The 27,711-nt window shown below is 48.5% G+C and overlaps 1 protein-coding gene across 1 annotated transcript in view; it reads left to right on the top strand.

The window, feature by feature from the left end:
• LOXHD1 (lipoxygenase homology PLAT domains 1) overlaps positions 1-27,711 on the top strand; it is a 181,154-nt gene that overhangs the window by 138,999 nt on the left and 14,444 nt on the right. The window contains exons 36-39 of the mRNA XM_068108949.2: positions 4,088-4,262; positions 5,254-5,442; positions 7,168-7,338; positions 7,988-8,126. Coding sequence (XP_067965050.2) covers positions 4,088-4,262; positions 5,254-5,442; positions 7,168-7,338; positions 7,988-8,126 — 674 coding nt within the window. The remainder of the gene's footprint in view (positions 1-4,087; positions 4,263-5,253; positions 5,443-7,167; positions 7,339-7,987; positions 8,127-27,711) is intronic.

The raw sequence follows: 27,711 nt of genomic DNA, 5'->3' as shown, positions 1-27,711 counted from the left end.
GCCAGAGTGTGGGGTCAGGCAAGCATTGCTCAACAGGATCCTCAGCTGAATCCCCTGCAAAACGGCTTTTACAAAGACACGGATGGACAAGTGAAACCAACCACAACTGAGGAGCCTCCAGCCCCCAAGGCCATCATTCAAATGGTTAGATGTCAGTGCAAAACAGACTGTTCTTCATCTAGATGTTCCTGCAGAACAAACAACTTGGCTTGTACAGACCTTTGTCAGTGTGACATCCAGTGCCAAAATGATGAGGACTCTCAAGATGTGATGAACGAAAGCGATGATGAGGATGATGATGACTTTACTCAATGATGAATCAAAGCTCTGTGCTCTTTAGAAGGTGAGTTACATCAGTTTTACGGCGGCCAGTTTGAAAAATCCAAGATGGCCGCCACATAGGAGCTCTATGGTCATGTCTAGCTTATCGAACTTGTTACCATTGGATTCGGGGCCCTTGAAAATGTATGTTTAGCCGTTAGAATCAAAGCTTTGTGTTGTTTAGAAGCTGAGATATTGAGAAACATCAAGTTTACGGCGGCCAGTTTGAAAAATCCAAGATGGCCGCCACATAGGAGCTCTATGGTCATGTCTAGCTTATCGAACTTGTTACCATTGGATTCGGGGCCCTTGAAAATGTATGTTTAGCCGTTAGAATCAAAGCTCTATGTTATTTAGAAGCTGAGATATTGAGAAAAATTAGTTCTATGGCGGCAATTTTGAAAATCCAAGATGGCCGCCATACAGGAGTCTGTGCAAATAGCAACATTGGTTTTCTGACTGACTATACAATATAGTTTCCAAAAATATATAGTTTTCCAAATCCCCCAAAAATTCCAACGAAATTACATAGTGAACCTGACTATAGGGCCAAAAACGATACATAGCAGGATATCTCAAAAAGTTGTGGACGGATTTGAACGAAATTTGGTGAACCGTTTGGGTGTCTTACAAGGACGATTGGTTTCAATTTTGGTGAAGATCTGAATATGGATTCGGATATGAGAGTTATTTATTATGTGATACTTCACCATTGTGAGATAGGGCCAAAAACGATACAGAGCAGGATATCTCAAAAAGTTGTGGATTGATTTGGACGAAACTTGTTGGACAGGTTATGTATGTGACAAGGAAGAATCGATTCAATTTTGGTGATGATCCGGATCCAGATCCAGCCAGTATACTTTTTTAAGTGATTCTTCACCATTGAGTGATATGGCCAACCAGGCGGAGGTATGCTCTCTACTCACGGCCATTCTAGTTTTCATTAGTGTTGGCATTAGTGGCATCATAAGAAATTCCCTTGGGATTGTTATGAAGATGTCATGGAATCTTGCGAACAAGACAGGAATTTAGAGATTGTACCTTGGCCAAATTAGTATCATCAAATTATTTAGAAATTCTTCTTCTTTAATCACCCTCTGTTTGATATATCAATCTCAGTTGTTTCTTGGTTTATAGCCAAATGGGAATTTTTTGAACTGACTTGTGGCTCCGCGAGAGCTTGCTTATGTCTGGATTCAATTTATGCTCATGTGCGGAATAGGATCTATGCTGTTGTCCGTATGATTCTCAGATATTATGTTACATTGTACATGGTGGCCTGAAAGTCCGTTTACCCTTCTCCAGTCCAGTAAAGCATTTGTTATTAAACTCTTTTTATATTGTTACGGCACTGCCGCCGGGTAACGAGTGGCCTCTCTCAGACCCACTTCCTGACCTTCGACCCTGAAGCCAATGACGACTGCAGACAACTCTGCGGCAAAACAGGTTGCTAAGCAACCACGGATTCCGTCTGAGACAGTTAATTCTGGTAGGATTCCTGCTTCCAAATCTCACGTTACCTCCCTGGTGAACTAACCCCCCCCAGATGGGGAACCATGCTCTCGATGCCCCACCCTTGTCTATCAATTAGGAATGGCAGAGTGGAACCACAAGTGGGATGTCGGCTAGTCTATAACCGTAGCAAACCAGTGGGGTACAACCTCCCATTTAGTAATGGCATAATAGGTCTAACCAATGGAGAAAAGAGATACTGAGCAGCTTTGGAAATAACAAGTCTCTAATGAAAGGCATATGCATTTAAAGAAGATTGCAGTGTCACACAATAAACAGTGTTAGCCCCCAGCACTCAAAAACCCCTTGTACTCGTACATTTGATCTTATCACTTACTACACATGACATCAGCACCTCATACATCTGGGAAATTAGACAAGAAAGCGGACAGCAGGAGGAAGAATAATTTGGGCATGTTGGCGACCCCTCTCACCTGCACGTGAGCCAGCTGGACGATGTGGGTCCTGTGAGTAGGGGATAGGTTGTGGGGGGTGGGCAGGGGAGAGAAGGGAGAAAGAGGTGGAAGAGAGGACAATGTCACAAGAGATGAGGACCTGTCTAGAAGCGCATGGCTGGCGGCATCTTGGAAGCAGGTGTGGGAAACGGCCGGGCCCACCCGCATCCACCGCTACATCTGGGACCCAGGCGGTGGCGTCGTAGGAGAAGACCTACCACGCCTGCAATGGACCTTGCTGAACCGTCTACGTACGGGGGTCAGCCGCTTCAAATCATCGCTGAAGATGTGGGGCCTTGCAGACAGCGCCGCGTGTGAGTGCGGCGAGCCTGAGCAGACTGCCGAACACATAATTGCCACCTGCCCCCTATACAGACCACCTTCAGAAGCCGACCTCTTCGACGTAGGACCAGAGACGAGGGCATGGCTGCAAGACACTGAGCTGGCCATCTGATGATACACGAAAGAAAGAAGAAGTCGCAAGAGATGCGGGTGTATGGAATGTATGTCCGAGAGGAAACTGTGGGGTGCAAATGAGTAACCCCACCATGACAGGTCATGGGGCAATCGTAGGAGGTCTTTATGTGTTACAATTAAACAGATTAGAAGTAGTGATAGTAGATACAGATTGTGTGAGTCAGTGTGATGGTTGGTGCATCTAGGGAACTCTGCGGCGTGTCTACTTCCTCGCTCCGTGGCATCAGCATGCTTCCTCTCAGAGTCTCTTCCTGGCAGAGACTCGTTCTCATAGGTGCAGCTTAACTTGTGACGTCCCCAGACGTGTACTGGCCTCGAGTCTTATGATGTGTGGGTTTTATAGCCCTTTGGTTGATGCGTGTCCTTGGGATTGAAGGTCACCCCAGTGCTCTATGACCTTCATATGCAGCTTTCCCATTGGAGTATTTCCTTGGAGCCAACACCCAGTTCCACATGTGGTGCTTTGTTCAGCCATACGTGGTGCTTTGTTCAGCCGTATGTGGTGCTTTGTTCAGCCGTACGTGGTGCTTTGTTCAGCTGTATGTGGTGCTTTGTTCAGCCGTACGTGGTGCTTTGTTCAGCCGTACGTGGTGCTTTGTTCAGCCATACGTGGTGCTTTGTTCAGCCGCTTGGTCCTCGGCCATGTAGTTTTTCTCTTGTTCACATTGATTACACTTGGGCTTCAATGGCTTTAATTTGTAATGTAACGTAATGTCATGAATGTGTTTTGCAATGCATGTTGTTTTTGTGTATGGATGCGCTGTAAAGAGATGCTGGGAAGGAGAGGGGTTAAGAGGCTAGGAGAAAGAGATTAGAAGGGATAGAATTGAGGAAATTTAGAAAGGGAGGAATTACAAAGGTGATTCGAACCTGCTATAAACACACACAACGCATTGCCTTGTCCTCTGATAATAGGGGAAGGGTAACCTAACTGAACGGAATTGCAAAACTCCAGGGTTCTAATACGTGTTGAATGTGACTCCCTGGGGTCTTTCCAAAACCGCAACAATATACAGGTTTTATTGTGCAGTACCTGTGTACAATAATTAATCAGTCGCTGTGTCTATGCATTTCATCATTCTCCAGGGCAGAGGGGAAGGGAAGGACGTGCGAGAAATTTAGCAGGTGTAAAGCCACTTTCAGGCCACCCTGTATTTTGCAATAACATTGTCTTTTGACCTGTAACATTGTTAAATTCTTCCTTGTTGTCCAAAGTTGTATTTTCAGAAATTATAAAGTAGTTTTTACCGATTAATTTTGCTGGTGTTATTTCCAAGGAGAAATGATATTACCTCCATTTTGCCTGATGATGTGCACAGATTTTGATGCGAAGTGTGGAGCATGGTGAAGAGACGACCTTTCTATTGGGTGATTGGCTGTCTCGAAGCTGGGGAAGCAAACAGTTGGTTCGAGATCTGGCTGCTGTGGTAGAAGGCGAACCAGTGGTGGACACAACCAGTTACACCATTACTGTTAAAACAAGCGATCTTTCAGGTCATGTCAGAATAATGACGGAGGCACGCATCAATCATCATGCGAACAGTAATTCATCCGGATTCATCGTATAAACACATGACTTTGGTGCATCATTTAGAGCAGCAAACAATTTGATTCCTGAAACAACATCAGTTAGGATATAATATTGTAAAAAATCAAACACAGGCACAACTAGAACGACACTCGGTAGAGCGCATACCTTCGCCAGGCTGAACAGTTTATCGTTTGTATCCCACTGATAGGTCGGATCTGGATCCGGACCTGAACCAAAATCTAATCGACTTGTTCTTGTCACCTAACCAAATCATCCATAACTTTTTGAGATATCGTGCTATATATACTTTTTGACCCTATATCGCAATGGTGAAGAATCACTTTAAAATATTGCATCTGGATCCGGATTCAGATCTTCACCAAAATTTAACCAATTCCTCCTTGTCACCAAACCTGTCCACCAAGTTTTGCCCGAATCCGTCAATAATCCTTTTTAGATATTCTGCTATGTATTGTTTTTGGCCCTATTTCTCAATGGTGAAGAATCGCAGAAAATACTAGTATCCAGATTCGGATCTTGACCAAAACCTAAACATTTCGTCTTTGTCACATACCCAAATTCTCCACCAAATTTTGTCCGAATCCGTCCACAACTTTTTGAGCCATCCTGTTCACAAATAAATAGACAAGCAAAAAGGCAGACGGGGTGAAAACATAATCTCCATCCACCTCGGTGTCAGAGGTAAAAAAAAAAAAGGTCGTTTCTCTCACCACACCTGTAATGCATCCCCCCTTTTCACTCCTTGATCCACAACTTTATACATTGCAAAAAAAAAAAAAATGCACATTTCATTTCATGCCTACAAATCAATAAAGGAATTTCTCGTCAAGCTATTGAATGGAGGCTGAAAATTTGCACGTTTGTTTTGTGTTGGGTGGTTGAATGTGATGCAATGATGTATGACAGTGGTGCTGCTCTTCCCGCGTTGTCCAGGAGCAGGAACAGATGCCAATGTGACCCTCCTCCTATTTGGAGAACATGGCGATTCCGGAATCCTTCGGCTCAAGCATTCTGCAGAACACAGCAATAAGTTTGAGCGTGGCAACTGTGACTCGTTTTGTTTCACGAATATGCTGAGTGTGGGGGAGTTGGCGAAAATCCGAATATGGCATGACAATTCAGGTTGGTGTCGCATCGACCAAGCATTTGTGCTTCTTGCTCCTTGGTGATCTTTAAGGTGATCTTTAACTTTCTTCTACTTGGTATTATAGTTAGTCTCGATGGCATACTAGTTGTTTTGATATTGACTGCGGCCTCAACCATCTCTTGGACATGCATTTACCAATCTTGTTCAAATTTGGCACACAGATAACGAATGATGGATTACATATGCACGTCATTTTTTTTCAAGATCAGATCCAAGATGGTCGACTGGTGGCCATTTTGTTACTCAAGCATGTCCCCATCCATTTCTTGGACATGCATGAACCGATTTTCTTCAAACTTGGCACAAAGACAATACATGAGTATACATATGCAGAAGATTTTGTTTTGTCATCTGACCAAAAAATGTTGTCACCCATACAGCAAAATTACCAAAACCACGGCGGGGGCTATGACATTTATGTCTTTTTCTTCTTGATTTTATTATAAAATGCAAATGCAGTTTGAAATCCTGGACGGAGTTATTACTTTGAGCTTTCTCATTATACTCTAATTTTTGTTTACCCCAAACGATGAGGGATGATCATAAACAAACTCAAAAATTGTCAGTTCTCTCTTTAGACTCTTAGAGCACATGACTTCTACTTAAGTGGGCCTCCACTACCTTGTGAATTGCCATCCCGCATTCAATTTATCAATTACAGTTTCCGATATGGGCATGTGCCAGGTAGTAAAAGGATCAACAAGAGGGAGCAATCTACTTAGCCTTGTGCTCACCGTCCTCTGAATCACGGAACTGTCAGTCAATTGGACATTGGCAATCATCACTCAGTGCTCGCGAGGATCTCCTCTTACATGTATTGAGGAAGATCTCTTTCACTGCCTAGTGTGGCTCTGCTATTGGACTAAGTAGAAAGGATCAATAACATATCTGACAAACTCGGTATGTTTTTGCTGGCAATCCATAATGGCCTTTTTACACTGCAAGTGAGCCCATGTTGTACTGCATCGTTTTCCACTGTGAATGGAACGAAATTGGTGAAGTATGAACTTCTGGACGGAATGTGTTGAAAACTGGTAGTTGTACTCTTGGGGTGCATGGACGGGTATTCGGGGACAAAAACATTTTTATTAGACGCAGGGGTTCATGGTGGAGGTGGGGGATTCTCTCCATGTAAGTTTGTCGTGGGGGAACTGACACGTCCACAAGGACGGGTTTATTGTTCGTTTAAAGGAATTGGTGAAATGAGAGTGGAAATCTTTTTGTTCCACTGGGTTAAACTGAGAGATATTAGAACACAATAACAAACTTCTGGAGTAAACCAATCTGCTATTTATCAAAACAGAAATTTCTAACAAATGTGTCACATGATTCGTAATGTTCTCCTGTAAGCAAACAATCTTTTAAGAACTTTCTCTGACATTTACATCACAATACTACCAGAGCTCTCTCTAGTATTTGGCCCATGTAAAACGTGATGATGACAAACTCTTGACATCCCTTTTTTCCGAGAATACGAGGCATGGCCGTAGTTCACTTCAGGTGCAAAACGACATTTAGGTATCATCATCGCAGAATGGTAGAAAATCCTATGCAACATATATGTTCCCTTTAATTATGCTTTTAAAATAAAGTTTGAATCACGAAATGATAGAAGCCAAATCCTTTGATCTCCTACTGTGTGAAGCTAAAGTTTTTCTGTGTCGATAACTTTATTTCATGCCATGACTTTGTACGCACAGGCTTCTGCCCAGGATGGCACCTGGATTCTGTTGAAGTCTGGGATGATGTAATGGGTAGCTCGTTTCGCTTCCACTGTGACCGCTGGCTAGCTGTTGATGAGGAAGATGGGCAGACACTGAGGGAGCTGTCATGTCGCACCGGGACACACCGAGAACCCATGGACAACGTCTGTGCGTCTGCTGTCACTGTATTGTGCATGCATAATGTACATCGTGGAAATATATATAAGGACTGTGAACGTTGACATTTTGATTATATTGCATCATAACGATGCTTTTGTCTGTAAAACATACACACGCATACACACACGTAATTGCAGAACCCAGTCTCCTGTTACGCGGGGGACGTGCTAATCATCATATCTTCCTTTACAAGGAACTATGACGCAGGAGGAGGCCATTTGACCCATCAAAGCCTGTGGTTGTTTGTCCATGCTCTATGCTTTTTTAATTGCTGAGCCTCCAGCAAGGAAGCAGCACGTACCATTTTTAAAGCCTTTGGTATGACTCGGCCAGGGTTCGAACCACTGACCTCTCAGACTTAAACCAGAGCACTGACCATAAAGCCACCGAGGCTGGTAATGATGATTCTTAGTTATTATTTTGCACAGTGGGTGTTTGTGTCCTGATTTGGAGAAAGGAAGAATCAAATTCAAGATTCACGGAGTCACAACAAAAAGATGTCGAGTGCTGTGTATTCTTAGAAATTCCGAGACCATTTTATTCAATCATTCACCATTGATCGTGTAAATAAGGGATGTGCATCATGCATATTATCAGATTGAGTAATGGCTCCTTGTGTGTTGTGTGTGCTGTGCAGCCTACAAGATTACAGTGGAAACAAGTGACAGTAGAGATGCAGGAACAAAGGAAAATGTGTGGCTTGTGATGGAAGGAAAAAAGAAATGTTCAGACGAATTTCTCCTGGAAAATTTATCAAAACCACGCAAGTTTCACAGGTATGTCAATAAAAATGACAAATGCTGCATCCCTTTGTTATTTTCACAGGGTTCAGGGTTGGTGGTTTTAATGTTGGCATATACAAGCGCTGAAACATGTGACAGCAGTTCATAGTTGGCATTTAGTTTTCATTGCAGAAAATGTCATAAAGAAATCGATGCTAAAACATTATGGATCTCTCTTTTGGATACAAAGTCGAGGTTCATGGAAGAGCTCGTAAACTGAATGGATCAGGTCGTAACAGACAAACACAGGATGCAAAAGACGTATGCATGGGGTGCACAAGTTGGACACAAGGATGCATGGGATGGACAAGTTGGATACAGAGGATGCATGGGATGGACAAGTTGGACACAGAGGATGCATGGGGTGCACAAGTTGGACACAAGGATGCATGGGATGGACAAGTTGGATACAGAGGATGCATGGGATGGACAAGTTGGATACAGAGGATGCATGGGGTGCACAAGTTGGATACAGAGGATGCATGGGATGGACAAGTTGGACACAGAGGATGCATGGGGTGCACAAGTTGGATACAGAGGATGCATGGGATGGACAAGTTGGATACAGAGGATGCATGGGATGGATGGGCAAGTTTTTATTAATTTTTTATTTTGGTAACAAGATTGAGGCTCGTGTAAGAGCTAACATTAACTCACATAAAAACAAACTGACACATAAAACATGTGATAAAGGGAGCGGGAGACAATATGGGGAGAGAGAGGGAAGCACACAAGTACAACAGTAGTGAACAGGGACATCGGGAGATCTGTGGGAGGGTGGGGGCTTGGGGGGAAGGGGCATGGGAAGGGCGGGGTGGGGGGGGGGGTGGGAGAGGTATAAAACACATGGACACTGCTAGGACTTCCAGGAAAGAAGTCGGTATTTCAAAAAAGTGGATCTGGGGTGAATTGACCGGGGGTAGAAAAGATCAAGGTTTTGAATGGGGGAAGATGAGTGATGGTGGTGAACAGCTGTTTTAAAGACCTGGAGGGAGGAGTGGGATTGAAGAGAGTGAGGGAGTTTGTTCCAGAGGTGGGAGAAAAGAGGAAAGAAAGAGTGACGGTGAGCAGAGAGTCTTGATTTTGGCAGTTTCACCAGAAGAGGGTTGCTGTCAGATCTTATGCGACCTGTAGGAGTACTTGGGGGACAGAGCACAGACAGAGCTGCGGGAGCAAGGCCGGAGAGGAGTCGGTAGAAGACAGAAAGACCACCTACCTGCCTGCAGTGAGTGAGTGAAAGGCCCTCAGATTTAGCTTCATCGCGGGAGATTCCAATGATTCTGAAAGCTTTGGTTTTAATAGCGTGAAGCCGAGCTAGGTGTGAGGCAGGAGCACCGGCCCAGAGTGGGGAACAGTATTCCATTGAGCTGCGGATGAAAGCCTTGTATGTGGTGAGGAGCTCAGCTGTGCCAAGGAAGGACTTCGCACGACGGAGGATGCCCAGTTGGCGACTGGCTTTGGAGGCCAGCTTGGAAATGTGGTTTTCCCAGGAAAGATCATGGCAGATAGTGAGACCCAAAATCTTGAGTGACAGAACTTTTTGGAGAGTAGATGTTCATTCTTGATTAGATTCTTGATTAGATGTTCAGTAGATTCTTGGAGATTGTTCAGAAAGTGGATGGGATGGTTGTCCAGTCGGTCTTTTCAGAGAGACATAGTGAGAGAGAGATTTGTCAGGATTAAAAGACATGTTCCACTTGTTTGACCAGTGTGATTTTTGCTAGGTCTGCAGAGAGTGAGGAAGCTGCAGACTGCCGATCTGAGGGATGTGGTATGGAACGGCAGAGAGTGGGGTCATCAGCAAAGAGATAGAGAGGATTTTCAAGAGAGTCAGAGAGATCATTGATGAAGACCAGAAAAAGCACAGGGCCCAGAACACTGTCTTGGGGAACTCCAGCCTGAACAGGAATGGGAAGATGAGAGAAATCCATTCAGGGCCACATGTTGACTACGACCAGAGAGGAAGTCCGCAAGCCATGCGTGGAGATTTCCATGGATACCATAGGAGGAGAGTTTGGTGAGCAGAGCGGGATGCCATACTGTATCGAAGGCACGTGATATGTAAAGGGAGACGGCTCTGATTTCCTGTTTGGCATTGAGGACCTCCATCCATTGTTGAGACAGCAGAAGCAGCATGTGCAGAGTAGAGTGACCTGGTCTGAATCCAAATTGATGATCAGAGATCAAGCCATTGGAGAAGAGGAAGGATTTGATATCCGAAGCAATTATGGATTCCATGACTTTGCTGATAATTGGGAGCAGGCTGATTGGTCTGTAGTCGCAAGGATCTGTTTTTGCACCTTTTTGTGTAAAGTGGTGATGTTGGCTGATTTCCAAGCTGATGACAGATGACCTTGAGCAAAAGAGAGCGTGAAGAGAACAGAGAGAGGGTGTGAAAGAGCGGCAGAGCAGGATTTTAGGACCCGTAGGCTGATGCCGTCTGGTCCAGTTGCAGAATTATAGTCGAGGATTGACAGAAAATTCTCCACCTTGTCAGGAGAGAAGGACACAGAGTCCAGGAGCAGCTGGGTACAACTGGGTATGGTGGGCACAAAGGATGCATGGGGTGGACAAGTTGGACACACAGGCTGCATGGGGTGGACAAGATGGATACAGAGGATGCATGGGATGGACAAGTTGGACACAGAGGATGCACGGGGTGGACAAGTTGGACACAGAGGATGCATGGGGTGGACAAGTTGGACACAGAGGATGCATGGGGTGGACAAGTTGAACACAGAGGATGCATGGGGTGGACAAGTTGGACACAGAGGATGCATGGGGTGGACAAGTTGGATAAGAGAATGTATAGGGTGGACAAGTCGAACACAAAGGATGCATGGGGTGGACAGGATGGATGCAGAAGGAAACTCCAAGGAGGGAAAATTGGAAGGATGAATATGAGTGCGATTAATGAGGGTAGAAAAGATCATCGTTTTGGATTGGGGACGATCTGAGTTCATGGCGAACAACTGTATTGAAGAGCTGGAGGGAACAATGGGATTGAAGAGGATGTGGGAGTTGATTCCACAGGTGGGAAAAATGAGGAACAAATGAGTGGAGGTGAGCAGTGATCCTGGATTTAGATAGTTTCCCCAGAAGGGGGATGATGGTGGACCGCATGAGTCCTGCAAAAACATGGGGCATAGAAAGCATGGAAAGATCAGAAAAGAGCCGGTAGAAGACAGAGACACCACTGACCTGTCTGTGATGACGTCGTGATAAACCCATCGACTCAGTTTCATCACGGGACCTTCCAATGATCTTGAAGGCCTTGACTACATCCAAACTTCACAGCATCAAGCTGTCAGTAAAAACCAAGCAAGTCCCATGACTGCCATGTCCTATTAGGCTGTCAGTAAAAACAAAGCGAGTCCCATGACTGCCATGTCCTATTGGGCTGTCAGTAAAAACCCAGCGAGTCCCAGGACTGCCATGTCCTATTGGGCTGTCAGTAAAAAACAAGCGAGTCCCATGACTGCCATGTCCTATTGGGCTGTCAGTAAAAACCAAGCGAGTCCCATGACTGCCATGTCCTATTGGGCTGTCAGTAAAAACCAAGCGAGTCCCATGACTCCCATGTCCGATTGGGCTGTCAGTAAAAACCAAGCGAGTCCCATGACTGCCATGTGCTCTTGGGCTGTCAGTAAAAACCAAGCGAGTCCCATGACTGCCACGTCCTATTGGGCTGTCAGTGAAAATTCAGCGAGTCCCAGCACTGCCATGGCCTATTGGGCTGTCAGTGAAAACCCAGCGAGTCCCAGGACTGCCATGTCCTATTGGGCTGTCAGTAAAAACCAAGCGAGTCCCATGACTACCATGTCCTATTGGGCTGTCAGTAAAAACCCAGCGAGTCCCAGGACTGCCATGTCCTATTGGGCTGTCAGTAAAAACCAAGCAAGTCCCATGACTGCCATGTCCTATTGGGCTGTCAGTAAAAACCAAGCGAGTCCCATGACTGCCATGCCCTATTGGGCTGTCAGTAAAAACCAAGCGAGTCCCATGACTGCCATGTCCTATTGGGCAGTCAGTAAAAACCCAGCGAGTCCCAGGACTGCCATGTCCTATTGGGCAGTCAATAAGAACCAAGCTGGTCCCATGACTGCCATGCCATGTCCTATTGGGCTGTCAGTAAAAACCCAGCGAGTCCCATGACTGCCATGTCCAATTGGGCAGTCAGTAAAAACCAAGCGACACTCAGGACTGCCATGTCCTATTGGGCAGTCAATAAGAACCAAGCTGGTCCCATGACTGCCATGCCATGTCCTATTGGGCTGTCAGTAAAAACCCAGCGAGTCCCATGACTGCCATGTCCAATTGGGCTGTCAGTAAAAACCAAGCAAGTCCCATGACTGCCATGTCCTATTAGGCTGTCAGTAAAAACCAAGCGAGTCCCATGACTGCCATGTCCTATTGGGCTGTCAGTAAAAACCCAGCGAGTCCCAGGACTGCCATGTCCTATTGGGCTGTCAGTAAAAAACAAGCGAGTCCCATGACTGCCATGTCCTATTGGGCTGTCAGTAAAAACCAAGCGAGTCCCATGACTGCCATGTCCTATTGGGCTGTCAGTAAAAACCAAGCGAGTCCCATGACTCCCATGTCCGATTGGGCTGTCAGTAAAAACCAAGCGAGTCCCATGACTGCCATGTGCTATTGGGCTGTCAGTAAAAACCAAGCGAGTCCCATGACTGCCACGTCCTATTGGGCTGTCAGTGAAAATTCAGCGAGTCCCAGGACTGCCATGGCCTATTGGGCTGTCAGTGAAAACCCAGCGTGTCCCAGGACTGCCATGTCCTATTGGGCTGTCAGTAAAAACCAAGCGAGTCCCATGACTACCATGTCCTTTTGGGCTGTCAGTAAAAACCCAGCGAGTCCCAGGACTGCCATGTCCTATTGGGCTGTCAGTAAAAACCAAGCAAGTCCCATGACTGCCATGTCCTATTGGGCTGTCAGTAAAAACCAAGCGAGTCCCATGACTGCCATGTCCTATTGGGCTGTCATTAAAAACCAAGCGAGTCCCATGACTCCCATGTCCGATTGGGCTGTCAGTAAAAACCAAGTGAGTCCCATGACTGCCATGTCCTATTGGGCTGTCAGTAAAAACCAAGCGAGTCCCATGACTGCCATGTCCTATTGGGCTGTCAGTAAAAACCAAGCGAGTCCCATGACTGCTACGTCCTATTGGGCTGTCAGTAAAAACCAAGCGAGTCCCATGACTGCCATGTCCTATTGGGCTGCCAGTAAAAACCAAGCGAGTCCCATGACTGCCATGTCCTATTGGGCTGTCAGTAAAAACCAAGCGAGTCCCAGGACTGCCATGTCCTATTGGGCTGTCAGTGAAAACCCAGCGAGTCCCAGGACTGCCATGTCCTATTGGTCTGTCAGTAAAAACCAAGCAAGTCCCATGACTGCCACGTCCTATTGGGCTGTCAGTAAAAACCAAGCAAGTCCCAGGACTGCCATGTCCTATTGGGCTGTCAGTGAAAACCCAGCGAGTCCCAGGACTGCCATGTCCTATTGGGCTGTCAGTAAAAACCAAGCGAGTCCCAGGACTGCCACGTCCTATTGGGCTGTCAGTGAAAACCAAGCGAGTCCCAGGACTGCCACGTCCTATTGCGCTGTCAGTGAAAACCAAGCGAATCCCAGGACTGCCACGTCCTATTGGGATGTCAGTAAAAACCAAGCGAGTCCCAGGACTGCCATGTCCTATTGGGCTGTCAGTGAAAACCAAGCGAGTCCCATGACTACCATGTCCTATTGGGCTGCCAGTAAAAACCAAGCGAGTCCCATGACTGCCATGTCCTATTGGGCTGTCAGTAAAAACCAAGCGAGTCCCAGGACTGCCATGTCCTATTGGGCTGTCAGTGAAAACCCAGCGAGTCCCAGGACTGCCATGTCCTATTGGTCTGTCAGTAAAAACCAAGCAAGTCCCATGACTGCCACGTCCTATTGGGCTGTCAGTAAAAACCAAGCAAGTCCCAGGACTGCCATGTCCTATTGGGCTGTCAGTGAAAACCCAGCGAGTCCCAGGACTGCCATGTCCTATTGGGCTGTCAGTAAAAACCAAGCGAGTCCCAGGACTGCCACGTCCTATTGGGCTGTCAGTGAAAACCAAGCGAGTCCCAGGACTGCCACGTCCTATTGCGCTGTCAGTGAAAACCAAGCGAGTCCCAGGACTGCCACGTCCTATTGGGATGTCAGTAAAAACCAAGCGAGTCCCAGGACTGCCATGTCCTATTGGGCTGTCAGTGAAAACCAAGCGAGTCCCAGGACTGCCACGTCCTATTGGGATGTCAGTAAAAACCAAGCGAGTCCCAGGACTGCCACGTCTTATTGGGCTGTCAGTGAAAACCAAGCGAGTCACAGGACTGCCACGTCCTATTGGGCTGTCAGTAAAAACCCAGCGAGTCTCAGGAATGCCATGTCCTCTTGGGCAGTCAGTGAAAACGCAGCGAGTCCCAGGACTGCCATGTCCTATTGGGCTGTCAGTAAAAACCAAGCAAGTCCCAGGACTGCCATGTCCGATTGGGCTGTCAGTAAAAACCAAGCAAGTCCCAGGACTGCCATGTCCGATTGGGCTGTCAGTAAAAACCAAGCGAGTCCCAGGACTGCCATGTCCTATTGGGCTGTCAGTAAAAACCAAGCGAGTCCCATGACTGCCATGTCCTATTTGGCAGTCAGTAAAAACCCAGCGAGTTCCAGGACTGCCATGTCCTATTGGGCTGTCAGTAAAAACCAAGCGAGTCCCAGGACTGCCATGTGCTATTGGGCTGTCAGTAAAAACCTAGGACTTTGTATGACGGAGGATGCCGAGTTCATCTACTTTCTTAACAATCCTCTTGAGGAAGTTCAGTCATTGAAGCTCCTGGGTCTCACTATCAGCCATGATCTTTCTGAAGTAAACCCAATCCTAGTAACATGTCAGTAAAAACCCAGCGAGTCCCAGGACTGCCATGTTCTATTGGGCTGTCAGTGAAAACCCAGCTCGTCCCATGACTGCCATATCCTATTGGGCTGTCAGTAAAAACCCAGCTAGTCCCATGTCTGCCATGTCCTACTGGGCTGTCAGTAAAAACCAAGCGAGTCCCATGACGCCCATGTCCGATTGGGCTGTCAGTAAAAACCCAGCGAGTCCCAGGACTGCCATGTCCTATTGGGCTGTCAGTAAAAACACAGCGAGTCCCAGGACTGCCATGTCCTATTGGGCAGTCAGTAAAAACCCAGCGAGTCCCAGGACTGCCATGTCCTATTGGGCAGTCAATAAGAACCAAGCTGGTCCCATGACTGCCATGCCATGTCCTATTGGGCTGTCAGTAAAAACCCAGCGAGGCCCATGACTGCCATGTCCAATTGGGCAGTCAGTAAAAACCAAGCGACTCTCAGGACTGCCATGTCCTATTGGGCAGTCAATAAGAACCAAGCTGGTCCCATGACTGCCATGCCATGTCCTATTGGGCTGTCAGTAAAAACCCAGCGAGTCCCATGACTGCCATGTCCAATTGGGCTGTCAGTAAAAACCAAGCAAGTCCCATGACTGCCATGTCCTATTAGGCTGTCAGTAAAAACCAAGCGAGTCCCATGACTGCCATGTCCTATTGGGCTGTCAGTAAAAACGCAGCGAGTCCCAGGACTGCCATGTCCTATTGGGCTGTCAGTAAAAAACAAGCGAGTCCCATGACTGCCATGTCCTATTGGGCTGTCAGTAAAAACCAAGCGAGTCCCATGACTGACATGTCCTATTGGGCTGTCAGTAAAAACCAAGCGAGTCCCATGACTCCCATGTCCGATTGGGCTGTCAGTAAAAACCAAGCGAGTCCCATGACTGCCATGTGCTATTGGGCTGTCAGTAAAAACCAAGCGAGTCCCATGACTGCCACGTCCTATTGGGCTGTCAGTGAAAATTCAGCGAGTCCCAGCACTGCCATGGCCTATTGGGCTGTCAGTGAAAACCCAGCGAGTCCGAGGACTGCCATGTCCTATTGGGCTGTCAGTAAAAACCAAGCGAGTCTTATGACTACCATGTCCTATTGGGCTGTCAGTAAAAACCCAGCGAGTCCCAGGACTGCCATGTCCTATTGGGCTGTCAGTAAAAACCAAGCAAGTCCCATGACTGCCATGTCCTATTGGGCTGTCAGTAAAAACCAAGCGAGTCCCATGACTGCCATGCCCTATTGGGCTGTCAGTAAAAACCAAGCGAGTCCCATGACTGCCATGTCCTATTGGGCAGTCAGTAAAAACCCAGCGAGTCCCAGGACTGCCATGTCCTATTGGGCAGTCAATAAGAACCAAGCTGGTCCCATGACTGCCATGCCATGTCCTATTGGGCTGTCAGTAAAAACCCAGCGAGTCCCATGACTGCCATGTCCAATTGGGCAGTCAGTAAAAACCAAGCGACTCTCAGGACTGCCATGTCCTAATGGGCAGTCAATAAGAACCAAGCTGGTCCCATGACTGCCATGCCATGTCCTATTGGGCTGTCAGTAAAAACCCAGCGAGTCCCATGACTGCCATGTCCAATTGGGCTGTCAGTAAAAACCAAGCAAGTCCCATGACTGCCATGTCCTATTAGGCTGTCAGTAAAAACCAAGCGAGTCCCATGACTGCCATGTCCTATTGGGCTGTCAGTAAAAACCCAGCGAGTCCCAGGACTGCCATGTCCTATTGGGCTGTCAGTAAAAAACAAGCGAGTCCCATGACTGCCATGTCCTATTGGGCTGTCAGTAAAAACCAAGCGAGTCCCATGACTGCCATGTCCTATTGGGCTGTCAGTAAAAACCAAGCGAGTCCCATGACTGCCATGTCCTATTGGGCTGTCAGTAAAAACCAAGCGAGTCCCATGACTCCCATGTCCGATTGGGCTGTCAGTAAAAACCAAGCGAGTCCCATGACTGCCATGTGCTCTTGGGCTGTCAGTAAAAACCAAGCGAGTCCCATGACTGCCACGTCCTATTGGGCTGTCAGTGAAAATTCAGCGAGTCCCAGCACTGCCATGGCCTATTGGGCTGTCAGTGAAAACCCAGCGAGTCCCAGGACTGCCATGTCCTATTGGGCTGTCAGTAAAAACCAAGCGAGTCCCATGACTACCATGTCCTATTGGGCTGTCAGTAAAAACCCAGCGAGTCCCAGGACTGCCATGTCCTATTGGGCTGTCAGTAAAAACCAAGCAAGTCCCATGACTGCCATGTCCTATTGGGCTGTCAGTAAAAACCAAGCGAGTCCCATGACTGCCATGCCCTATTGGGCTGTCAGTAAAAACCAAGCGAGTCCCATGACTGCCATGTCCTATTGGGCAGTCAGTAAAAACCCAGCGAGTCCCAGGACTGCCATGTCCTATTGGGCAGTCAATAAGAACCAAGCTGGTCCCATGACTGCCATGCCATGTCCTATTGGGCTGTCAGTAAAAACCCAGCGAGTCCCATGACTGCCATGTCCAATTGGGCAGTCAGTAAAAACCAAGCGACACTCAGGACTGCCATGTCCTATTGGGCAGTCAATAAGAACCAAGCTGGTCCCATGACTGCCATGCCATGTCCTATTGGGCTGTCAGTAAAAACCCAGCGAGTCCCATGACTGCCATGTCCAATTGGGCTGTCAGTAAAAACCAAGCAAGTCCCATGACTGCCATGTCCTATTAGGCTGTCAGTAAAAACCAAGCGAGTCCCATGACTGCCATGTCCTATTGGGCTGTCAGTAAAAACCCAGCGAGTCCCAGGACTGCCATGTCCTATTGGGCTGTCAGTAAAAAACAAGCGAGTCCCATGACTGCCATGTCCTATTGGGCTGTCAGTAAAAACCAAGCGAGTCCCATGACTGCCATGTCCTATTGGGCTGTCAGTAAAAACCAAGCGAGTCCCATGACTCCCATGTCCGATTGGGCTGTCAGTAAAAACCAAGCGAGTCCCATGACTGCCATGTGCTATTGGGCTGTCAGTAAAAACCAAGCGAGTCCCATGACTGCCACGTCCTATTGGGCTGTCAGTGAAAATTCAGCGAGTCCCAGGACTGCCATGGCCTATTGGGCTGTCAGTGAAAACCCAGCGTGTCCCAGGACTGCCATGTCCTATTGGGCTGTCAGTAAAAACCAAGCGAGTCCCATGACTACCATGTCCTTTTGGGCTGTCAGTAAAAACCCAGCGAGTCCCAGGACTGCCATGTCCTATTGGGCTGTCAGTAAAAACCAAGCAAGTCCCATGACTGCCATGTCCTATTGGGCTGTCAGTAAAAACCAAGCGAGTCCCATGACTGCCATGTCCTATTGGGCTGTCATTAAAAACCAAGCGAGTCCCATGACTCCCATGTCCGATTGGGCTGTCAGTAAAAACCAAGTGAGTCCCATGACTGCCATGTCCTATTGGGCTGTCAGTAAAAACCAAGCGAGTCCCATGACTGCCATGTCCTATTGGGCTGTCAGTAAAAACCAAGCGAGTCCCATGACTGCTACGTCCTATTGGGCTGTCAGTAAAAACCAAGCGAGTCCCATGACTGCCATGTCCTATTGGGCTGCCAGTAAAAACCAAGCGAGTCCCATGACTGCCATGTCCTATTGGGCTGTCAGTAAAAACCAAGCGAGTCCCAGGACTGCCATGTCCTATTGGGCTGTCAGTGAAAACCCAGCGAGTCCCAGGACTGCCATGTCCTATTGGTCTGTCAGTAAAAACCAAGCAAGTCCCATGACTGCCACGTCCTATTGGGCTGTCAGTAAAAACCAAGCAAGTCCCAGGACTGCCATGTCCTATTGGGCTGTCAGTGAAAACCCAGCGAGTCCCAGGACTGCCATGTCCTATTGGGCTGTCAGTAAAAACCAAGCGAGTCCCAGGACTGCCACGTCCTATTGGGCTGTCAGTGAAAACCAAGCGAGTCCCAGGACTGCCACGTCCTATTGCGCTGTCAGTGAAAACCAAGCGAATCCCAGGACTGCCACGTCCTATTGGGATGTCAGTAAAAACCAAGCGAGTCCCAGGACTGCCATGTCCTATTGGGCTGTCAGTGAAAACCAAGCGAGTCCCATGACTACCATGTCCTATTGGGCTGCCAGTAAAAACCAAGCGAGTCCCATGACTGCCATGTCCTATTGGGCTGTCAGTAAAAACCAAGCGAGTCCCAGGACTGCCATGTCCTATTGGGCTGTCAGTGAAAACCCAGCGAGTCCCAGGACTGCCATGTCCTATTGGTCTGTCAGTAAAAACCAAGCAAGTCCCATGACTGCCACGTCCTATTGGGCTGTCAGTAAAAACCAAGCAAGTCCCAGGACTGCCATGTCCTATTGGGCTGTCAGTGAAAACCCAGCGAGTCCCAGGACTGCCATGTCCTATTGGGCTGTCAGTAAAAACCAAGCGAGTCCCAGGACTGCCACGTCCTATTGGGCTGTCAGTGAAAACCAAGCGAGTCCCAGGACTGCCACGTCCTATTGCGCTGTCAGTGAAAACCAAGCGAGTCCCAGGACTGCCACGTCCTATTGGGATGTCAGTAAAAACCAAGCGAGTCCCAGGACTGCCATGTCCTATTGGGCTGTCAGTGAAAACCAAGCGAGTCCCAGGACTGCCACGTCCTATTGGGATGTCAGTAAAAACCAAGCGAGTCCCAGGACTGCCACGTCTTATTGGGCTGTCAGTGAAAACCAAGCGAGTCACAGGACTGCCACGTCCTATTGGGCTGTCAGTAAAAACCCAGCGAGTCTCAGGAATGCCATGTCCTCTTGGGCAGTCAGTGAAAACGCAGCGAGTCCCAGGACTGCCATGTCCTATTGGGCTGTCAGTAAAAACCAAGCAAGTCCCAGGACTGCCATGTCCGATTGGGCTGTCAGTAAAAACCAAGCAAGTCCCAGGACTGCCATGTCCGATTGGGCTGTCAGTAAAAACCAAGCGAGTCCCAGGACTGCCATGTCCTATTGGGCTGTCAGTAAAAACCAAGCGAGTCCCATGACTGCCATGTCCTATTTGGCAGTCAGTAAAAACCCAGCGAGTTCCAGGACTGCCATGTCCTATTGGGCTGTCAGTAAAAACCAAGCGAGTCCCAGGACTGCCATGTGCTATTGGGCTGTCAGTAAAAACCTAGGACTTTGTATGACGGAGGATGCCGAGTTCATCTACTTTCTTAACAATCCTCTTGAGGAAGTTCAGTCATTGAAGCTCCTGGGTCTCACTATCAGCCATGATCTTTCTGAAGTAAACCCAATCCTAGTAACATGTCAGTAAAAACCCAGCGAGTCCCAGGACTGCCATGTTCTATTGGGCTGTCAGTGAAAACCCAGCTCGTCCCATGACTGCCATATCCTATTGGGCTGTCAGTATAAACCCAGCTAGTCCCATGTCTGCCATGTCCTACTGGGCTGTCAGTAAAAACCAAGCGAGTCCCATGACGCCCATGTCCGATTGGGCTGTCAGTAAAAACCCAGCGAGTCCCAGGACTGCCATGTCCTATTGGGCTGTCAGTAAAAACACAGCGAGTCCCAGGACTGCCATGTCCTATTGGGCAGTCAGTAAAAACCCAGCGAGTCCCAGGACTGCCATGTCCTATTGGGCAGTCAATAAGAACCAAGCTGGTCCCATGACTGCCATGCCATGTCCTATTGGGCTGTCAGTAAAAACCCAGCGAGGCCCATGACTGCCATGTCCAATTGGGCAGTCAGTAAAAACCAAGCGACTCTCAGGACTGCCATGTCCTATTGGGCAGTCAATAAGAACCAAGCTGGTCCCATGACTGCCATGCCATGTCCTATTGGGCTGTCAGTAAAAACCCAGCGAGTCCCATGACTGCCATGTCCAATTGGGCTGTCAGTAAAAACCAAGCAAGTCCCATGACTGCCATGTCCTATTAGGCTGTCAGTAAAAACCAAGCGAGTCCCATGACTGCCATGTCCTATTGGGCTGTCAGTAAAAACGCAGCGAGTCCCAGGACTGCCATGTCCTATTGGGCTGTCAGTAAAAAACAAGCGAGTCCCATGACTGCCATGTCCTATTGGGCTGTCAGTAAAAACCAAGCGAGTCCCATGACTGACATGTCCTATTGGGCTGTCAGTAAAAACCAAGCGAGTCCCATGACTCCCATGTCCGATTGGGCTGTCAGTAAAAACCAAGCGAGTCCCATGACTGCCATGTGCTATTGGGCTGTCAGTAAAAACCAAGCGAGTCCCATGACTGCCACGTCCTATTGGGCTGTCAGTGAAAATTCAGCGAGTCCCAGCACTGCCATGGCCTATTGGGCTGTCAGTGAAAACCCAGCGAGTCCGAGGACTGCCATGTCCTATTGGGCTGTCAGTAAAAACCAAGCGAGTCTTATGACTACCATGTCCTATTGGGCTGTCAGTAAAAACCCAGCGAGTCCCAGGACTGCCATGTCCTATTGGGCTGTCAGTAAAAACCAAGCAAGTCCCATGACTGCCATGTCCTATTGGGCTGTCAGTAAAAACCAAGCGAGTCCCATGACTGCCATGCCCTATTGGGCTGTCAGTAAAAACCAAGCGAGTCCCATGACTGCCATGTCCTATTGGGCAGTCAGTAAAAACCCAGCGAGTCCCAGGACTGCCATGTCCTATTGGGCAGTCAATAAGAACCAAGCTGGTCCCATGACTGCCATGCCATGTCCTATTGGGCTGTCAGTAAAAACCCAGCGAGTCCCATGACTGCCATGTCCAATTGGGCAGTCAGTAAAAACCAAGCGACTCTCAGGACTGCCATGTCCTAATGGGCAGTCAATAAGAACCAAGCTGGTCCCATGACTGCCATGCCATGTCCTATTGGGCTGTCAGTAAAAACCCAGCGAGTCCCATGACTGCCATGTCCAATTGGGCTGTCAGTAAAAACCAAGCAAGTCCCATGACTGCCATGTCCTATTAGGCTGTCAGTAAAAACCAAGCGAGTCCCATGACTGCCATGTCCTATTGGGCTGTCAGTAAAAACCCAGCGAGTCCCAGGACTGCCATGTCCTATTGGGCTGTCAGTAAAAAACAAGCGAGTCCCATGACTGCCATGTCCTATTGGGCTGTCAGTAAAAACCAAGCGAGTCCCATGACTGCCATGTCCTACTGGGCTGTCAGTAAAAACCAAGCTGGTCCCATGACTGCCATGCCATGTCCTATTGGGCTGTCAGTAAAAACCCAGCGAGTCCCATGACTGCCATGTCCAATTGGGCTGTCAGTAAAAACCAAGCAAGTCCCATGACTGCCATGTCCTATTAGGCTGTCAGTAAAAACAAAGCGAGTCCCATGACTGCCATGTCCTATTGGGCTGTTAGTAAAAACCCAGCGAGTCCCAGGACTGCCATGTCCTATTGGGCTGTCAGTAAAAAACAAGCGAGTCCCATGACTGCCATGTCCTATTGGGCTGTTAGTAAAAACCAAGCGAGTCCCATGACTGCCATGTCCTATTGGGCTGTCAGTAAAAACCAAGCGAGTCCCATGACTCCCATGTCCGATTGGGCTGTCAGTAAAAACCAAGCGAGTCCCATGACTGCCATGTGCTCTTGGGCTGTCAGTAAAAACCAAGCGAGTCCCATGACTGCCACGTCCTATTGGGCTGTCAGTGAAAATTCAGCGAGTCCCAGCACTGCCATGGCCTATTGGGCTGTCAGTGAAAACCCAGCGAGTCCCAGGACTGCCATGTCCTATTGGGCTGTCAGTAAAAACCAAGCGAGTCCCATGACTACCATGTCCTATTGGGCTGTCAGTAAAAACCCAGCGAGTCCCAGGACTGCCATGTCCTATTGGGCTGTCAGTAAAAACCAAGCAAGTCCCATGACTGCCATGTCCTATTGGGCTGTCAGTAAAAACCAAGCGAGTCCCATGACTGCCATGCCCTATTGGGCTGTCAGTAAAAACCAAGCGAGTCCCATGACTGCCATGTCCTATTGGGCAGTCAGTAAATACCCAGCGAGTCCCAGGACTGCCATGTCCTATTGGGCAGTCAATAAGAACCAAGCTGGTCCCATGACTGCCATGCCATGTCCTATTGGGCTGTCAGTAAAAACCCAGCGAGTCCCATGACTGCCATGTCCAATTGGGCAGTCAGTAAAAACCAAGCGACACTCAGGACTGCCATGTCCTATTGGGCAGTCAATAAGAACCAAGCTGGTCCCATGACTGCCATGCCATGTCCTATTGGGCTGTCAGTAAAAACCCAGCGAGTCCCATGACTGCCATGTCCTATTAGGCTGTCAGTAAAAACCAAGCGAGTCCCATGACTGCCATGTCCTATTGGGCTGTCAGTAAAAACCCAGCGAGTCCCAGGACTGCCATGTCCTATTGGGCTGTCAGTAAAAAACAAGCGAGTCCCATGACTGCCATGTCCTATTGGGCTGTCAGTAAAAACCAAGCGAGTCCCATGACTGCCATGTCCTATTGGGCTGTCAGTAAAAACCAAGCGAGTCCCATGACTCCCATGTCCGATTGGGCTGTCAGTAAAAACCAAGCGAGTCCCATGACTGCCATGTGCTATTGGGCTGTCAGTAAAAACCAAGCGAGTCCCATGACTGCCACGTCCTATTGGGCTGTCAGTGAAAATTCAGCGAGTCCCAGGACTGCCATGGCCTATTGGGCTGTCAGTGAAAACCCAGCGAGTCCCAGGACTGCCATGTCCTATTGGGCTGTCAGTAAAAACCAAGCGAGTCCCATGACTACCATGTCCTTTTGGGCTGTCAGTAAAAACCCAGCGAGTCCCAGGACTGCCATGTCCTATTGGGCTGTCAGTGAAAACCCAGCTAGTCCCATGACTGCCATGTCCTATTGGGTAGTCAGTAAAAACCCAGCGAGTCCCATGACTGCCATGTCCTATTGGGCTGTCAGTAAAAACCAAGCAAGTCCCATGACTGCCATGTCCTATTGGGCTGTCAGTAAAAACCAAGCGAGTCCCATGACTGCCATGCCCTATTGGGCTGTCAGTAAAAACCAAGCGAGTCCCATGACTGCCATGTCCTATTGGGCAGTCAGTAAAAACCCAGCGAGTCCCAGGACTGCCATGTCCTATTGGGCAGTCAATAAGAACCAAGCTGGTCCCATGACTGCCATGCCATGTCCTATTGGGCTGTCAGTAAAAACCCAGCGAGTCCCATGACTGCCATGTCCAATTGGGCAGTCAGTAAAAACCAAGCGACTCTCAGGACTGCCATGTCCTAATGGGCAGTCAATAAGAACCAAGCTGGTCCCATGACTGCCATGCCATGTCCTATTGGGCTGTCCGTAAAAACCCAGCGAGTCCCATGACTGCCATGTCCAATTGGGCTGTCAGTAAAAACCAAGCAAGTCCCATGACTGCCATGTCCTATTAGGCTGTCAGTAAAAACCAAGCGAGTCCCATGACTGCCATGTCCTATTGGGCTGTCAGTAAAAACCCAGCGAGTCCCAGGACTGCCATGTCCTATTGGGCTGTCAGTAAAAAACAAGCGAGTCCCATGACTGCCATGTCCTATTGGGCTGTCAGTAAAAACCAAGCGAGTCCCATGACTGCCATGTCCTACTGGGCTGTCAGTAAAAACCAAGCTGGTCCCATGACTGCCATGCCATGTCCTATTGGGCTGTCAGTAAAAACCCAGCGAGTCCCATGACTGCCATGTCCAATTGGGCTGTCAGTAAAAACCAAGCAAGTCCCATGACTGCCATGTCCTATTAGGCTGTCAGTAAAAACAAAGCGAGTCCCATGACTGCCATGTCCTATTGGGCTGTTAGTAAAAACCCAGCGAGTCCCAGGACTGCCATGTCCTATTGGGCTGTCAGTAAAAAACAAGCGAGTCCCATGACTGCCATGTCCTATTGGGCTGTTAGTAAAAACCAAGCGAGTCCCATGACTGCCATGTCCTATTGGGCTGTCAGTAAAAACCAAGCGAGTCCCATGACTCCCATGTCCGATTGGGCTGTCAGTAAAAACCAAGCGAGTCCCATGACTGCCATGTGCTCTTGGGCTGTCAGTAAAAACCAAGCGAGTCCCATGACTGCCACGTCCTATTGGGCTGTCAGTGAAAATTCAGCGAGTCCCAGCACTGCCATGGCCTATTGGGCTGTCAGTGAAAACCCAGCGAGTCCCAGGACTGCCATGTCCTATTGGGCTGTCAGTAAAAACCAAGCGAGTCCCATGACTACCATGTCCTATTGGGCTGTCAGTAAAAACCCAGCGAGTCCCAGGACTGCCATGTCCTATTGGGCTGTCAGTAAAAACCAAGCAAGTCCCATGACTGCCATGTCCTATTGGGCTGTCAGTAAAAACCAAGCGAGTCTCATGACTGCCATGCCCTATTGGGCTGTCAGTAAAAACCAAGCGAGTCCCATGACTGCCATGTCCTATTGGGCAGTCAGTAAAAACCCAGCGAGTCCCAGGACTGCCATGTCCTATTGGGCAGTCAATAAGAACCAAGCTGGTCCCATGACTGCCATGTCCAATTGGGCAGTCAGTAAAAACCAAGCGACACTCAGGACTGCCATGTCCTATTGGGCAGTCAATAAGAACCAAGCTGGTCCCATGACTGCCATGTCCAATTGGGCTGTCAGTAAAAACCAAGCGAGTCCCATGACTACCATGTCCTATTGGGCTGTCAGTAAAAACCCAGCGAGTCCCAGGACTGCCATGTCCTATTGGGCTGTCAGTAAAAACCAAGCAAGTCCCAGGACTGCCATGTCCGATTGGGCTGTCAGTAAAAACCAAGCGAGTCCCAGGACTGCCATGTCCTATTGGGCTGTCAGTAAAAACCAAGCGAGTCCCATGACTGCCATGTCCTACTTGGCAGTCAGTAAAAACCCAGCGAGTCCCAGGACTGCCATGTCCTATTGGGCTGTCAGTAAAAACCAAGCGAGTCCCAGGACTGCCATGTGCTATTGGGCTGTCAGTAAAAACCTAGGACATTGTATGACGGAGGATGCCGAGTTCATCTACTTTCTTAACAATCCTCTTGAGGAAGTTCAGTCATTGAAGCTCCTGGGTCTCACTATCAGCCATGATCTTTCTGAAGTAAACCCAATCCTAGTAACATGTCAGTAAAAACCCAGCGAGTCCCAGGACTGCCATGTTCTATTGGGCTGTCAGTGAAAACCCAGCTAGTCCCATGACTGCCATATCCTATTGGGCTGTCAGTAAAAACCCATCTAGTCCCATGTCTGCCATGTCCTACTGGGCTGTCAGTAAAAACCAAGCGAGTCCCATGACGCCCATGTCCGATTGGGCTGTCAGTAAAAACCCAGCGAGTCCCAGGACTGCCATGTCCTATTGGGCTGTCAGTAAAAACCCAGCGAGTCCCAGGACTGCCATGTCCTATTGGGCAGTCAGTAAAAACCCAGCGAGTCCCAGGACTGCCATGTCCTATTGGGCAGTCAATAAGAACCAAGCTGGTCCCATGACTGCCATGCCATGTCCTATTGGGCTGTCAGTAAAAACCCAGCGAGGCCCATGACTGCCATGTCCAATTGGGCAGTCAGTAAAAACCAAGCGACTCTCAGGACTGCCATGTCCTATTGGGCAGTCAATAAGAACCAAGCTGGTCCCATGACTGCCATGCCATGTCCTATTGGGCTGTCAGTAAAAACCCAGCGAGTCCCATGACTGCCATGTCCAATTGGGCTGTCAGTAAAAACCAAGGAAGTCCCATGACTGCCATGTCCTATTAGGCTGTCAGTAAAAACAAAGCGAGTCCCATGACTGCCATGTCCTATTGGGCTGTTAGTAAAAACCCAGCGAGTCCCAGGACTGCCATGTCCTATTGGGCTGTCAGTAAAAAACAAGCGAGTCCCATGACTGCCATGTCCTATTGGGCTGTTAGTAAAAACCAAGCGAGTCCCATGACTGCCATGTCCTATTGGGCTGTCAGTAAAAACCAAGCGAGTCCCATGACTCCCATGTCCGATTGGGCTGTCAGTAAAAACCAAGCGAGTCCCATGACTGCCATGTGCTCTTGGGCTGTCAGTAAAAACCAAGCGAGTCCCATGACTGCCACGTCCTATTGGGCTGTCAGTGAAAATTCAGCGAGTCCCAGCACTGCCATGGCCTATTGGGCTGTCAGTGAAAACCCAGCGAGTCCCAGGACTGCCATGTCCTATTGGGCTGTCAGTAAAAACCAAGCGAGTCCCATGACTACCATGTCCTATTGGGCTGTCAGTAAAAACCCAGCGAGTCCCAGGACTGCCATGTCCTATTGGGCTGTCAGTAAAAACCAAGCAAGTCCCATGACTGCCATGTCCTATTGGGCTGTCAGTAAAAACCAAGCGAGTCCCATGACTGCCATGCCCTATTGGGCTGTCAGTAAAAACCAAGCGAGTCCCATGACTGCCATGTCCTATTGGGCAGTCAGTAAAAACCCAGCGAGTCCCAGGACTGCCATGTCCTATTGGGCAGTCAATAAGAACCAAGCTGGTCCCATGACTGCCATGCCATGTCCTATTGGGCTGTCAGTAAAAACCCAGCGAGTCCCATGACTGCCATGTCCAATTGGGCAGTCAGTAAAAACCAAGCGACACTCAGGACTGCCATGTCCTATTGGGCAGTCAATAAGAACCAAGCTGGTCCCATGACTGCCATGCCATGTCCTATTGGGCTGTCAGTAAAAACCCAGCGAGTCCCATGACTGCCATGTCCAATTGGGCTGTCAGTAAAAACCAAGCAAGTCC

Source organism: Myxine glutinosa, chromosome 2 (assembly GCF_964187855.1).
Source record: "Myxine glutinosa chromosome 2, kmMyxGlut1.1, whole genome shotgun sequence".
NCBI classification, from domain to species: Eukaryota; Metazoa; Chordata; class Myxini; order Myxiniformes; family Myxinidae; genus Myxine; species Myxine glutinosa.
This window is presented reverse-complemented; position numbering and strand designations above follow the sequence as displayed.